Source organism: Glossina fuscipes, unplaced genomic scaffold (assembly GCF_014805625.2).
Source record: "Glossina fuscipes isolate IAEA_lab_2018 unplaced genomic scaffold, Yale_Gfus_2 108, whole genome shotgun sequence".
NCBI lineage: Eukaryota > Metazoa > Arthropoda > Insecta > Diptera > Glossinidae > Glossina > Glossina fuscipes.
Window position 1 is genome coordinate 278,726 of NW_023998451.1, and position 15,401 is coordinate 294,126.

General features: G+C 34.0%; 2 protein-coding genes across 2 annotated transcripts; one reads left to right on the top strand and one right to left on the bottom strand.

Moving 5' to 3' along the window:
• Positions 1-1,131: 1,131 nt before the first annotated feature.
• LOC119638697 lies at positions 1,132-5,365 on the bottom strand. The gene is made up of 4 exons (XM_038035644.1): positions 5,342-5,365; positions 3,110-3,313; positions 1,673-2,003; positions 1,132-1,521 (listed from the first exon to the last, which is right to left on the bottom strand). Exons 1-4 carry the CDS (start codon positions 5,363-5,365, stop codon positions 1,493-1,495), a joined length of 588 nt encoding a protein of 195 aa, XP_037891572.1. The 3' UTR covers positions 1,132-1,492.
• Positions 5,366-7,829: 2,464 nt separating this feature from the next.
• LOC119638694 (exonuclease 3'-5' domain-containing protein 2-like) lies at positions 7,830-10,594 on the top strand. The gene is made up of 6 exons (XM_038035640.1): positions 7,830-8,337; positions 8,391-8,861; positions 8,925-9,307; positions 9,366-9,499; positions 10,130-10,436; positions 10,506-10,594. The coding sequence occupies exons 1-6, from the start codon at positions 8,231-8,233 to the stop codon at positions 10,553-10,555; spliced, it is 1,452 nt and encodes a 483-aa protein (XP_037891568.1). The 5' UTR covers positions 7,830-8,230; the 3' UTR covers positions 10,556-10,594.
• Positions 10,595-15,401: the final 4,807 nt, after the last annotated feature.

Consider the following 15,401-nt stretch of genomic DNA (forward strand, 5'->3'; position numbering starts at 1 on the left):
AAAAGATCATTCTTGGTTAATCGGGTACTAGTAATAGACGCTGGTACATAAGTTTTATAATGTTCTGCCTAGAATGAAAAAATTACGAATAATTTTGACGAAATAATAACTATACACATATAAATAATTTATTTGGTTTTATTAAATTTGATTGTATTAATAATGGCTTTTCATGATTGGATGCTAATATATTGCATTCGATGTTTTTAAAATTGTGCACAGAACTAAAAAATATTAAAGTATGCCTGGGATCAAGGTTAAGAATACGTTTAATTGTATTGGCAGATAATATTATCAATTCATATATGAGCCGTTCAATTCGATGACTTTCTGCTATTTTTCCGGTAACATTACGTTCACGCCGTTATCAAATTTTGGTGGTCTTTGATCGAAAAAGTGTACCACATGGTTTTCACAGGACCCTTTTGAAACTAAATTGGCATATACGCGGGGTAAATGAAAACTTTCCAACCAAGATCTTCCAATTTATGGATGTATGCGGATGTCTGCTGTTGTCAGCTTGATATGCAGCTGCCATCCTGTTGGCAAGGTCAGGACGTTTCTCAATCACTAGATACAGCCGCCCTAGTTGTTGGGGATAAAGGTAAAAGTGAATTATGCTACCTGTTGGCAGCACTTCGTTGTGCACAATGCATGAAAACTACGTTAAGCGTATGCTTAATGTTGTAAATTGTGCTTTCCAAGATTTTATTGCAACACTTTACCATCCCAGCTGCGGTCACAGTCTCCACTGTCACGTTGACATCGGTATTAGTTTGTGCTAAAATGCTAGCACAGTTAGCTCTCATACTATTCATATTCTTGGTGTCGACTGGCGAATGGCTCACAAATAATATTAAAGTTATTTGGACATATTTCCACAATTCAGATTAGTTTTTGTATCCTCTAGCGCATGTTGTGCAAGGGTATATTAAGTTTGTGAGAATGTATGTAACTCCATGAAGTACTTGAGATAGGTCTGCCTTTTATTATACCAATCGATTTAGAATCACTTTCTCAATCGATTCAAGTAGTTTATGTTAAGAAAACTGAAGACTTTATATCTTGAAAGCAATATATTAAATGAACTAAGGTTATTTTAAACATAATTTTAGAGATAAACAGCTAAATTTAAAGAGAGGGCTATGTATTCAATGAATGTTTATTTACCCAAATCGTTCAAATGTATACTTGGCCATGCTCTCCTAATGTCCCCGATCCTATATGGCTTAGGATTGTTAACTCTAAAGCGCGCTACGTCAAGTTTTTCCTTATATGTACCTTTAAGCAACTTATTTTACTGTCGTAACCTACTGCTCTTTTTTTAAGGTTATCAAATATTGTAACGTGACTGCATACCGTTGCAGATGCGTGTCCACTTGAAGTGTGTCATAAATCAAAATAGTGAGCAAAACTTATCAACAAAATAAAACAACAAAGTATGACACACTTCAAAACGCTTCGAATTTATGATGTATCAAAATCACCAAACCTACACTAGTAAATATGGCTGTCCGCAATCTGGTATATGATATATATGTGAGAATGATAAAAAATCACTTAAAACTTTTTATTTATTTATTTTTTATTAATTACCTTTTAGCCAAAGGCCAATGTGGGAATGATAAAAAATCAATTGAAATTTTTTATTTATTTATTTTTTATTAATTACCTTTTGGCCGAAGGCACGCAGGGTCGCGGATATTGGAAAGACGTTGACACAGTGACCGAACATGCTCACACCATACTCTTGTTAATTCTGCTACACCTCCGAGCTTAGTAAGAAATTCTTGAACAACACCGCGGTCTGGAGTAACTTCCTGAGAACGAGGCATGTTTAGCTTTGACACATGTTCTAGGATGTAGCGGTCAATTTTTACTCCACTATTATCGCCATCATTATAATAATCCCATACAATAGTCTCACATCGGTGACGCTCCTCATCTGATATCAAATCCCGTAAACGCAATAAAGTTCCCGCACATATCTTGACTTGCAAACGCTAAAGGAAACATTTAAGTGTAAATGAGAGGGTATAAGGAGCGGAACATATCCTTCACAGTTTGCGGTACATTTTTAAATCATGTATCTCACTTAAACAGACCCACTTAGGACATAAGAATATCATATCACGATAAGTAAAAAGTTGATATTTCAATATTATAACGTATCAAATTTTAATTGTTTTTTCAACACCTTTATAACGCGCAGCAACAAACTTTAAAAACCCCGTAACGTATATAAGCTTTTGGCCAGTTTCACATTTAGAATGCCCTTAAACAAGTCCTTCTGTTCATATGTCTGCCTGCACAACTATATAGTATTTGTGGCAATCATTCTCCCATTAGCGAAAATGAAGATATCGCCTACAAATTTGCAAAAGAATTTGAAAGTGACGCAAACTTTTCAAACAACATTTCTGTAACGCTCGCGCGCGCCTACGCGACAACAACTTTTATTTCGAAAATACACAACGCTGACGCGCCCACTCTTTATTGTATAGTATGAAAATTTAGTTCTTTTACTTCTTTTGTCCTTTTTAAGACAACAATGATGGGCAGAAAAGATTCGGTCTTATAAATTTTTTACATATTCCCCTTAGCGAAGGTCTGCTCCATATTGGAAAGCGAGTCACTAGAAGCACCGAATTGGAATCTGCAAATCAAATCAGTTGCGGGAGTAGCGCTTCCATTCTTATTCCCAAATGGGTATCTTTCTGTCGTTACCACAAAAAGTTCCATTTGATGATGAAATAAGGTAAATTTGCACCCTATTTATTGCCTAAACTCACGGTTTGAAAACAAATTTTTGAAATGGTCCAAGACTTTGATTTTTAAATGCTAAGTGCTCAGTTAAATGAAACATTTATAAAATTAGTGCAATAAGTAAAGAAATTCTTAATTTCTCTTTTGTTATCCGCTTTAGCAGCCCAGTAGGCAAAGGATGTCGACGAGGAACTCATTGATCATGGGTTCAAATTTTAAGTGCGGTAGCGTTTTCAATAAAACTGGTTGCCTTAGATGCTAGTGCTTTAAGACGTTTAAGTCTTAGAATATGTAGCTCTTGTTCAATAAACAATAATAATTTTATATTTTTATATATATTTACCGAATTGAACTTTGTAGGGATATATAAAATGCGTTTCAATTTAAAGGCAATATTTGTACATCTTACACCAGCGGCAGCTGTAGCATTCTGTGAGGGATTTTTCCAGTGCCTCGTCCCCCGAATTTCCGAACACCGTAAATGAAATTTGTAGATTTCAGGATTGGTTGATGAATCTAGATCTTTACCGGATGAACAGAAACCGATCTATAGGCGCGATTTTAGTTGCGGTCACACTTTAATCTCTAGGAATAAAACTCAAGCACATATAGTTCTGCTAATATAATCAAAATTAGGAAGTGTTCATTTCTATTTACGGATTTGCTTGTCGAATAAACTACTTTGTCTCGGTGATTTATTTGGCACGATCTAGTAGTAAAGCATCTCAAGCATTTGTCGGAGTTATTCAAGGCAATTGAAGGAATATACGTGCAAAAAATCCGTGTTGGCTGTATAGTCAAGGAGCAATTATTAAACAAGAGGCAAAACTAGACAACACTTTTTGACACGCCGACTATCCATGTATAAAGAGGGAAACCAACGCTAGGGGGCAGTTAAAAATTACCTTCTAAGGCTGAAATCAACTACATTTTGTTGTTTAATTTTTTAACTCTTATTATCCAGCTTAGCCTTAGTCAACCCAGACTCGAAATGAAGATCGATTTTGAGTCCATACAATTTACATTACTTCGGAAATTTATTATTTATGGTTAGAATATTGTCATGAAAATGACACACCTGATCGCATAAATCTGCATGAGTGCAATTAAAAACTAAATTTTGTACGCGTTCTGCCCAACTCGGTCGTCTTACACTTTAAAAGAATATTCAGTTAAAAACCAAGTAGCAAGATTTTTATGCTTGGATTAAAGCTTGGACTTGCTATAATGGCTCAGCTCCCAAAATAGAACTTATGGTCCATATTTATTACACGTAAAATGTTAAAAATTAAACACTTTAAAGCTTTTTTGACGGCAGATTGGTTATATCTGGCCTAACTGATCGAAGCTTCTCATAACAGCATAGTGAAACAAAATTACCCGGCGGATTTTGTTGAGAAACATTAAAATTTGAAAATTTTTTTTTATGATAAATTTCTCAAAATAAGCCGTTATACTGATCGTAACATCGTAAACATTTTTTGATCTAATCTATCTTTGGCAGATTAGATTCATTGATCCTTTCTCCAAAGTGTAACATATTTTGTCAAAACATCTCAAGAATTGCCAACATAATTGTGGGCGGACATTAGTGGAATAGACAAATTTAAATCGATGCAGAAAGTGAATCTGAGTTTCTGAGTATATATATCACAAGTCGTATAGAGTATACAAAAATTCTTGCCAAACGGAGTTTACATGTGACTTCATATTGTATTGTTTGTATGCCTATTTATATTCTTTGTTTTATTCCAAACTGGAATCAGTTATCAAGAGGAAAACGCTTGGACACTCTATCAAAAGAAAGGAGCATCTCTTTCGTAAATTTAACATAAAAAAAGAGTTAAACATGTTTGAGTTCAACTTCAATTTTTTACCGGCTGAATAGGCGGGCAGCGTTGAAGAACCGCTTCATCAGGGTTAGTAATGTTTAATATTCTTGCGATCAGTTACATATATTATAAAATTAATTATAGTGAACTTACGGTAAATGATAAAAATTCCTTTTTAGTTTATAAAAAGATTTTTAAAGAGATTTCTTAAATAGACCGTCCATTCAGCTGTATACTTTAGAATTTTCCGGTAAACTTATTGTCAAGATACAAATAAAATCGGGCTCTCAGGTGGTTGTTTTTCTACGAGAAAATCATATTAGGTAGTTTCAACATTGAACTCACTGGTAAAAACCTTTCCTTGTACAATTTGACAATGCCTTCAATGCTAATACGTTTGTACAGTCAGACTTATGTCGTTAGACCGTTCATTGCAGACAGCTTCATATAATCAATTTTATTCCTACTGATATCTCAAGAATTTTATTCTTGACAATCGTGTAGAGAGATTAATAAGCAAAAGCTTAATTCGTTTGTTTTCCTCTTTCTATGGACCCACCGGAATACCGGAATACAATCATTTTAATCCCTGTAACTGAAAATGGAGGTTTACTTTTATTCTCTTTTCTTTTTCGTGTGGAATGTGACAGATTAGGAGAAAGAGTTATCGCTCTACGCGCTCTAACCAATGCATTAAATGTGATCGATCTGGCGATCCCTAAAACAACTGCATACTCATATACATTCTCTATGGTAATCATAGTCATGTTAGCAAGCAAAAAGACAAATGGTTTAAGTGCAAAGACGGCTTTCAAGGCAAGAGCCGCTATCGATTAACTCTATAAATAACCGCAACAAATTAATATTCGGATAAAGAATAAAGCAATTTTCTGTTATCAAACAAATTTAGTCAGGCACCAACACTTAAACAATCATTTCACTTCAGACATTCCCAACCTTTGTTCTCTATTCCATACTCAATTAATAAAGATCATCTCACTCGCTACCTATAAATTACATAATCGAATTTGAAAACCTCACTAAAAACTTCGCGTCTCGCTTCGGCAAGAGAAAAATCAACCGACAATAAGATTTTTCAAAGACGTCAATTTTTTTTTTTTATCCCGTGCAGAGACCCCGTTGTTTTAACTCTCCTAAAAGAAAAGTCTACCCTGAACTCTAACTTCAAGGTCCTCACTAACGGCGAGGGCATTTTTCTTAGCTAACACGATTCAACGAGAAATTCATTGCTTAACCTGAGTTTAACCAAATCAAACGGTCGCACTATGTATGACGTTCCAAACATGTTTCTTCGTGGCTCGTCGAATAAACCAATAATTTTAGAAATCCAATCTATTAAAGTTTTTACGCTCAATTAACAATGGAACGACTAGGAATACTCACGTAATTGGATTCTTACCGATTATTCCTAAACTTTGATGGAATTACAATTAAGCAAGACTTTTTCGTCCTCCTAACCTTACAAGGTAAGACCAACCGCGAACTGTTTGTTTGAAAATCCCGCAAATAGAAAGAGGCTGTCAAGTCAGCAAAATCTAACATCTTTCGAAAAAGAATAACAGAATTTAATGCACTACGTAATAATAGGCGAATATGACGATTTGTCAGAACAATTAAAAATGTTCATAGAATTCCCCTGGGAGTGCCATAAAGTAAAAAAGCACAACTATTTTAACGTAAGTAACTGATACGATGATGAAAAAAAAGAAAATAAAACTGAAAGTAAGGGTGAGGTCCATCAAAAAGCTATTGTATGAAAGAACACGTAAATAACCCGAAATTCATGAGTAAAAGAGACGACTAAACCAAAGAGAAAAGAAATAAATGAAAGAAGAATGCATAGGCAATAACTCAATGTTCATGTTGACGATTATGCAACGGTTGCAAAGATGGGCGGAAGAGCTCTTTAATTACATTAGGGTATTTAGATGCGTAAGCTTGTATGTACTAAAGGTCATAAAGTTCGTGTAAGGACAACAAAAAAATTAAGACAGAGGTATATCGTTTTTATACCCACCACTGTAAGATTGGGGTATAGTCACTTTTTTTTTCCAGAATGTATGTAATACCCAAAAGGTAAAAATAAAGTTACGAGAAAAAAGATATAGACTTTGAAGTAGTAGTTAGTAGACACAGTAGTAGTGCTAAAGTTTTTGCACGATTGACTTGAAACTTTAGGTAAATAATCTTTGTTAAAAAAAAAGGAGTTGCGTTCAGTTTACGTTCCACAGCGGGGTTTTGCTTTGACCAATTTGGCCCGTTTTCAATACCAACCTGCCTACAGAAACTTCCAATGTTTCTAGCAAATTTGAGGTCGATCTCTTAATTTTTGCGATCAGGAGAATGCCAAAAACACATACAACGCAGACAATAAGACGAACAGACCGAGAAATGAACTCAGAATTTCACGCTGATCAAGAATACGTATATTATATAGCTTCCTTTTTGGACTGACATACATTATGGGATAAAACAAAATGAGTATATCTTCTTACAGTGCCGGGTATAAAAAATTTGAGAAAATATGATGTTTTACTTTTCTTCTAAACTGCATCACCGCATAGGCAAGTCTACAATCATTTAAATTTATGGCTTTGAAAGCACACTATTATAGCTTCGCTCTTCCACTTTTCATTGCAAATTAGTTTCATCAAAAGAAGAGTTCGAAGAGGTTCACGAAAAAACGATGGGATAAGAAGAGATCCTTGTACTTTTTAAATTTGCTATAAATACTAACATGATTCGAATCTATATAACAAAAGAATAGGTGTTCGCTATTCTCTTTTTACACGATAGACACGCTCCCAAAATATTCGCCTAAAAAAAGATATTGATAGTGGATTGATTGCAGACTTAAAGAGACAACTGAAAAGTACAATAAACAATGTTAAGAAATTCTTGTTAGAGTTTACTCAAGAGTTTACTTCGCGCTTACACATTTTAATTTATTAAATGTATTATAAGAATTAGATTCTACGTTGAAAAACCAAACTAAATTTCACTACGTCTTTACTCCACGTATAACTCGGGGAATCCCACTCAAATACGCGTATAATCGACATAGTCTTAGTTGTGCAAAATATAACGCGTACTGTAGATACGCGTACTGTAGATACGCGTTATATTTTGAGGAGTGGAAATGAAATATCAAAAAAAGTAAAAAGAATTCATCAGTAAAATTCGTTAAAAAAATTCCTAGAATATTAAAATTTCGTATAAAAACAATTCGTGTAAAAAGAGAATCTTTTTCTTATTAACTAGTGTTAAATCATATTTCGCGTAAAATCAATTCCTGTAAAAGGAGTATTAGATGTAATGTCCATCCATTATGTTCTTTCTTTTATATGCATACTATCAGTTCAGTTGAGTTTTGTTTGTTTGTTTGTGTACGCGCAGAGCAGAAGAATTTCTGGTGATAAGCTACAAGTTTATCTTAAATTCACAAAACCGCGTCAATAGATTAGTCACCTTGCTTATGTTTCAACTTGTCACCTCATTTCATATATCCAGCGAAAGTACAATACATAACAAATTATTGCAAACAACAGCTCCTCTAAATTTTATTTTTTGTCAACATTAAGAAAGTGTTTTAATAAAATTTATTTCAAGAAATGGACTTTATTTATTACTTACTATTTATTGTTGTCGGAATACTTGGTTTTTGTTTTGAGAACAGAAACCGAAAAAAGTGCGATAAAATAGTCAACACTTTAAGAAAGTAAGCAATTCATTTGTTCAACTAAGTTTATAAAGTTCTTACTTTTTCACTAGGCATTGCAAGCACTACAAAGTGCTCGGCTTTGATTGCGAAGGTGTAAGCACAGAACGCAATGCAGTCGCCTTATTACAGTTGGCCTCACCTAACGGTTTTTGCGGCTTGTTTCGCTTAAGTGGCATGAGCGATATACCGAAAAGTCTACAGACTCTATTAGAAGACCAAGAAATAATAAAAGTTGGCGTCGATGCTGCGCAAGATGCTCAAAAATTGCAAGAAGACTATGGCATTCATGTGGCTAGTACCTTCGACGTACGACACCTGTCCGTTATGATTGGGTGTAGACCATGGGGCTTGAAAAAATTATCGCAATTGGTTTTAAACGTTAATTTTACTAAGTACCGGAATGAAGTTTCTTCGAACTGGGAAGCCGGGCAACTGAGTGAAGAACAAATCAACTATGCTGCTAATGATGCTTTCGCGAGTGTAGAGATTTTTAAGCATTTGGCTAATCGACTAGTGCCCAGGTAATTCCTAAGAAATCAATAAAAAAACTTCTTGCTTAATGAAAATCTTTGGAATGCTTTTAGGGATCGTTACAATTTCACAAACGCTGACTTTAACGCAATCAAGCCGCTAATTAGACAGTACTTGGATAACGGGTTTTCCGAGAATAGAACAGTTGATGTATTGTTTGCCCTAACACCTTGCAGAGAGGATTGGTTTCTTCAAGCACCAAATGGTGAGCTTTTGTGTAACTTGTGTAGACACAAAGCCATGTGGTATTTGGAAGAAGGACTGGGAAAGGAAATACGATCAGAAGCATTGACCATACGTTTATACGACCATCCGTTTGCTGAAGATAATGGGTATTGGCAGACCCCTAATCAACATGCATGCGTTGTCTGCGGGCAAAAAGACGCTTTTGTTTGTAAAGGTGTGGTGCCGACCGAATATCGTATGCATTTTCCATGTAACGTTAAAAGTTTTGAACTTTTCGATTCTCTTCTAACTTTTGCTACTAATTGCAGTGATAACCCAGTTTTTTACTTCAAGCGACGTCCTGCATTTATGCCCCAAATGTAACGTTTCAGATATTATATCCGATATTAGAATACGTACTGCATTGAGCCAAAAGTGCGATGCTCCGTACAGCTTTGACCAGGTAAATTGTATACTTACCAATTGGAAATATGCGCAAGATTTGAAGGAATTTAAAAAAAAGGCTTAATTGCAAATATATACTATTGCGTAATTCTCTTAACATCTCTATATGATCCTAAGTACTGCCCTCACTTTTTACTGAGTACCTGTCTCGATAAATTACAACTTAATGCTGCTTAGGCAGTCTTAGGCTCAAAAAGGAAAATGTATAGGGTGTTCGGACCTGCTCCAATATTAGAGGAACCAATACTAGAAAATTACAACCGATTCGTTGGAAAGTGAAAAATCCGTGTTAAATGATGAAAGACATGACAACGTAATTTTTCATGATAGCAACGTTTGACTCATTATTTGGGCAATTTTCGATTTAACGCAATGCTGAACTTCTTCTCCGAATAGTCTGAGAAGACCCTTGCGTCTTTTCGAGACACGTTTACTTTCCACCCGAGAGATAAAGCCATTTTAGAAAATTATCCCTTGTACAATTTTTTTTAATAAACGTTTACTTTTGTTTGAAAGAGCTCCTCCAAATCTTAAGCATCCTCCTACTAAAGGCCAGAATTGAAATTCGTGAGTTTTGACTGGAGTTTTTTTGTTTCAATTAAAATGAAACATTCCATCACATCTTCAGGTCACAGAAGTAAAAAGGGCTGCAGAAACACTCTTAACTGACGACAATGCTATATCGACAGGAAAACGCAACCATTTAAAAACTATTTTGTCAACTCATTTTGAAGAAGCCTACATTGATCACCAGAGGATAGTTGATGCGTCAATTCAGTATTCAGACTGGCCAGAGTACGAACACGGTGAAAGAGTTGTGAATAAATTTCAAACCGAATTTGGAGGTTTACAGGAATTGGAAATACTTTTGAAGGATCATTTTGTTACGGAATTGAATCCGAAGTATTTACCATCTTTTTGGGATTGGCCGATAGGTAAATTATTTAGTAATCAAATGGAAAATTATGCATAAGTTTATCTTTTTTGTTTGCATAAACCCATAGATTGGAAATACAAGCCTGAAAAAATAATGCTGGTTTCCTTAAAAAATTAAGCGGGATCGTAAAATTTACAAAAATTCATGAAGACATATATCTTTATACATTCTGCACTAAAAAAAATAAATTGAATTTTTTTATATTTTTAATTGTATTCTTGTTTGTAATTTTTTATAACCATCACCGAAGGCTAAGGGGTATATTTATTTTGTCAAAAAGTTTGCAACTTCCAGAAGGAAGCATCAGAGAACTTACAAAGTACATAATTTCTTGATGAGTATCAAATTCTAAATCGATTTAAGCATGTCCGTATGTCTGTCTGTGTAATGTCTGTTGTAAGCATTCTTCTGGCTGCAAACATGAAGCCATCGACCTTAAATATGTTAGAAACAGAATAAGATTTTGCACACAGGTTGGTATTGAAAATGGGCCAAATCGGTCCAAGGACGCGCTCACACACCGCTACGTACACTGAGAACACCTCTGCATTTCAAAAGTAATGAAAAATTGGTTTTTTGCTCATTACTTCTAAACTATAACAAATAAATATACAAAAATTGTAACGCATATCCTATGGGTGATGCTGTAACATTTGTGTATAAAAATGCAAAAAAATTGACCATGCCTACCCAATATTATAGTATATCAATACTTAATTGTTTTTTCAATTTTATAAAGCGCAGAAACAAACTTCAAAAACCCTATTAAGTATATAAATTCTTGGCCAGCTTCAAATTTGGAATGCACCTAAACATGTTCGCCTATTCGTTTGTCCAAAGTCTGTGCGCAACTTTGTAGCATTTGTGGTAAACATTCCCCCGTTAGCGAAAATGAAAATATCGCCTACAAATATGCAAAAGCATTTGGAATTGACCTAAACTTTTGAAGGACAACGCCCACATGACCATACGACAAAAACTTTTGTTTTGAAAATAGAAAACATCAGCTGCATCCATTTGTAACGTCCGCGTAAACAGATGTAGCGGGTTTCTATCGATCGGCTTGTCTCCTGTTCCTTACAAGAGAGTAGTCTGCAATATAATAACGGAATTCCGTTAATTAGTGCCTCTTCTCATAGTTCTCCGCTCATATAATGGTACAATTGAAAGAGAGAAGTTATGTCTGTGCAGCATTAGGATGGGTTGGGCACTTGAAAATGGTGTGCTCTTTCCATTTGGGTTACTACCGATGACTGAGAAAAAGACTGACAAGTTTGCAAATCAAAGCTATCAAGAAGAAAAAAGAAAACACATAGCTAGACAATTGAAAGTAAAATTATATATTATATAAAACTTTGATTCTAAAGAAAAAGAAGAATACAATGAATGGTTAAAAAATTTAATAAAAAAAGTTCATCGTAACTGCACCTATATGCGTAAGATATGTTATAGTAATTATAAGTATAGCAAGCAAAAACATTGTAGTGGGGCAAGGCCGACCATTAAATACCGTACATCACAATGTCTAACACAATTGTTGTTTTTATTATAAAACACGAAATTTATATCTTGTTTCTATCCGTCTGAGTGGCCGAAGGCGATGAATCTCGACTGGCCGTGGATTCAAATCTCAAGTGCAGTAGAGTTTTTAATAAAAGCCGACAGCCTTATATGCCAGTGCTTAGAATTTATTTCTTTAGCGAAATTAATAATAATAATAATAGTTTTAAAAAAATCGATTATTATATTATTACTCTCAAAACATTTGAATATAAAACTTAATGTTTGTTAGAACAATACAGTATGCACTTATGTCAAATGTCGCAGACGTTTGTCACACAATTTTTTTTAAAGCCTTTGATGCTAGCGCTTTAAGACTTTAGTCTTAGAATTTATTCTCTGGCTAAATTTATAATAATAATAATAATAACATATCTTGTTTCTATATAAAGGCATATTTTTCAAGTACGTATTTATAGGCAAACGTAAACTGTGTAGTACAAGTTTAATTCTTACATAGGGCAGGAGCCAAAAATAAGTATAGATCCAAATTTTCAGAGAGTTCATTTTTGTATGAAATTACTATAATATAATGGGTCAATCTCGACATTTTAAAACTTGGACTTTTCTGCTCTGAAAAGGATCAATTTTCGTGAAAATCGCTATTAGGAAAGGATCCCAAAAATAGGCCGAAATATTCCAAATTTGGTATAGTTAATTTTTTTAAAATTACTATTGCACAGCCTTTTTTGTATGAACTTCAGTTTTCGTTACATGTGAGTGCGTTTAAAAATTTCCCCAGACTGTCCAAAGTTATCATAAAAATTTACTATGCCGAAATATTACTACTTAACCACTTTTGCCGAGAAATTTTGAGAATTACAATTTTCTTCCATATGACGACTTTTCCGAATAGAGTACTATAATGAATAATCAAAAAGTGGACCGATCGGAACCATTTTCAATAGCGCTTGTCCTTGAGTCAAAACACGTCACTGTATCAAATTTTATCAAAATATCGAAAATTGCGACCTGTAGCTTGAGCACAAATTTACATGAACAAATACCAGACAGACAGACGGACAGACAGGCTGAGATCATTTCAGATTATGATTCTGAATTCATCGGCATAGTAAAAGGAAAGTCCATCTTAATCCCTTCTGCGTGTTAGATGTGACCCCACTAAGGTAATACACCCTGTACCACAAATGGTATAGAGTGTAATAAATAAAGAATAACTGATAAGTAATACTAAAAGTAAAAAAAAAACAATAAAGTTCGTTTAACAAAACATTTCAAGAACAAGAACTGTTAATTTCAACATATACGTATATATATATATAAAAACAAAGGAAAGTGTGCATGATACAAGAAAAAAAAAATTAAAAAAAAAAAAACCAAAAAGAACATAGAATTTTATTCTTTTACTTCTTTTGTCTTCTTTAATATAATGGAGATGGGTATAAAGGATTCGGTCCGGACCGAATTCAATTTTTTCTTAGTCTTGTTTTTAGTTTTCTTTGATTTTAAAATTTCTTATTTTAAATTTTATATTTTTAATGTTACTGCTTTTAGGCAACGGGCCAAGGGGTTGGAAAAGAGAAGATAAAAGAAGGTAAAATTTCCTAACAAAAAAGTGTCGACGCTGAACATGTTTACTCCGATAGTCTAAGTGGAAAGTGGGAGTGATCCAAAATAAATTCCTTTTATGGATAAAAGTAGCAATAAATACAATCTTTACAACGAAAAGAGGAAAAGGATCAACGGAAATTGAACATCTTTGTTAGCGACGCTCTGGATATCTTTATATGGTTTCAGACATTAAAAGCAAAAATACTTTTTTAAAGATAGCGAAATTTGCATAAAGACAGCATATAGTTTCAAAGAAAAACTCAGATCATACGAACGAGATGAACGAGATGACTGACTCTGTTCACTGTGATTGCAATCGGCTTAAATGAAAAGCAAACATTTCAGTTTAAAGCTAAGCGTCTGCTACTAATGATAACAACTAGTTGCGACAACATTTCGCTATTTCTTTAATCGGAAGTTCGATCCATACTCTACGCGAGGTGTGAATCTGATTTCATTGCTTTATTTATTGCTAGAATTTTTAAAGCCATAAACAACCATAGAAAACCAATTTAATTTGAAAGACTAAATTTCAGACTGGAATTGATTATCTGATTTCAGAGACGTGGCTTCTCTACCAACAAGTGGATACGCATGAAGAAAGGACGTCAGATAATTGAAGTTTTAAGTATTTAAATTTCGTTTCATTATATATTTTGTGCATCTTTAAATACTAAACTTTCTAAGCATCAGATTTCAGTCCGTCGATCTGTTACATTGAAAGAGCATTCAGTAAAAAAATTGAAACAGAAAGATTACATGTGCCCATAATCATGAAATCGGTCTAAGTCAAATAAAACAGAGCTCGGCAGACTCCTGGTCGAAAATATTTAAGTCGTGATTTAATATTCGTAAAAATTATGGCCTGTATGTAGAAATATGTGACGAAAATAACCAATCATTTGTTAAGAAGAGGATCCACAAGAAAGTATTTAATACTGAATTTAATTTAAATTTTCATACTCCTCAAAAGGAACATGCTAAAAATGCGATTGATTGGAAGGAAAAATCGAAGCATGGAGCAATGAGGAAGATATATTACATCTTAGACAAAGTCATGATTTACATTAGCAAAATGCCGAACGAGCTGGGAATTGTCTTGCAGAGGGCCAGAAAAAAGCAAAGGAAAATCCCGGGGAATATTATGGATTCTCATTTAATTTGCAAAAAGCACTCCCGTATCCAAAACCTTCTGTTTCATTAGTATTATGCATTTTCATGCATATGGAGGATATAACACGCAATAGCTTACAATGATGCTTGTTCAGGCCCAAGTCATTGACATGGATAAAAATTGCTCAGTCATCAAATATTAATATTGAAACGATAGACTACTAATTTTTGGTATCTGGTTATCCTTCTTTCTACCATATCACTGTGGTTTTAGGTTGATAGAAATGAAAATAAATAAGCAAATTACAACATTATTATTAGGAATTGATAGGAAAGTATAGGAAAACAAATGCATTTTCGGTAAAACCAATGTTGCAGCCGGGTTTTAAATCGACGAAATTGCTAGAAGAGTCAATGACAAGAATAGTACAAAATACCGCGGGCTAACCTGTAACTTGGCTGCAAAGTCAGTGGATGAGATTATTGAAAATTAACCTTTTAAGATGTTGTATAAAACTTCTTTAAATGATTCTATATTCCATGACTTGGCGGGAGGAAGACTAAAAACTTCCATTATACACAGACACATACTACTAGACTAGTATAACTAAAGAAAAACATAAAGATTTTTTTACTACCATAAGTCACTTCATTTTTCCACGAACCCTTTAAGAATCTTAAGACCCCGTAATGATAAAAGCCTAAAATGATAAAATGT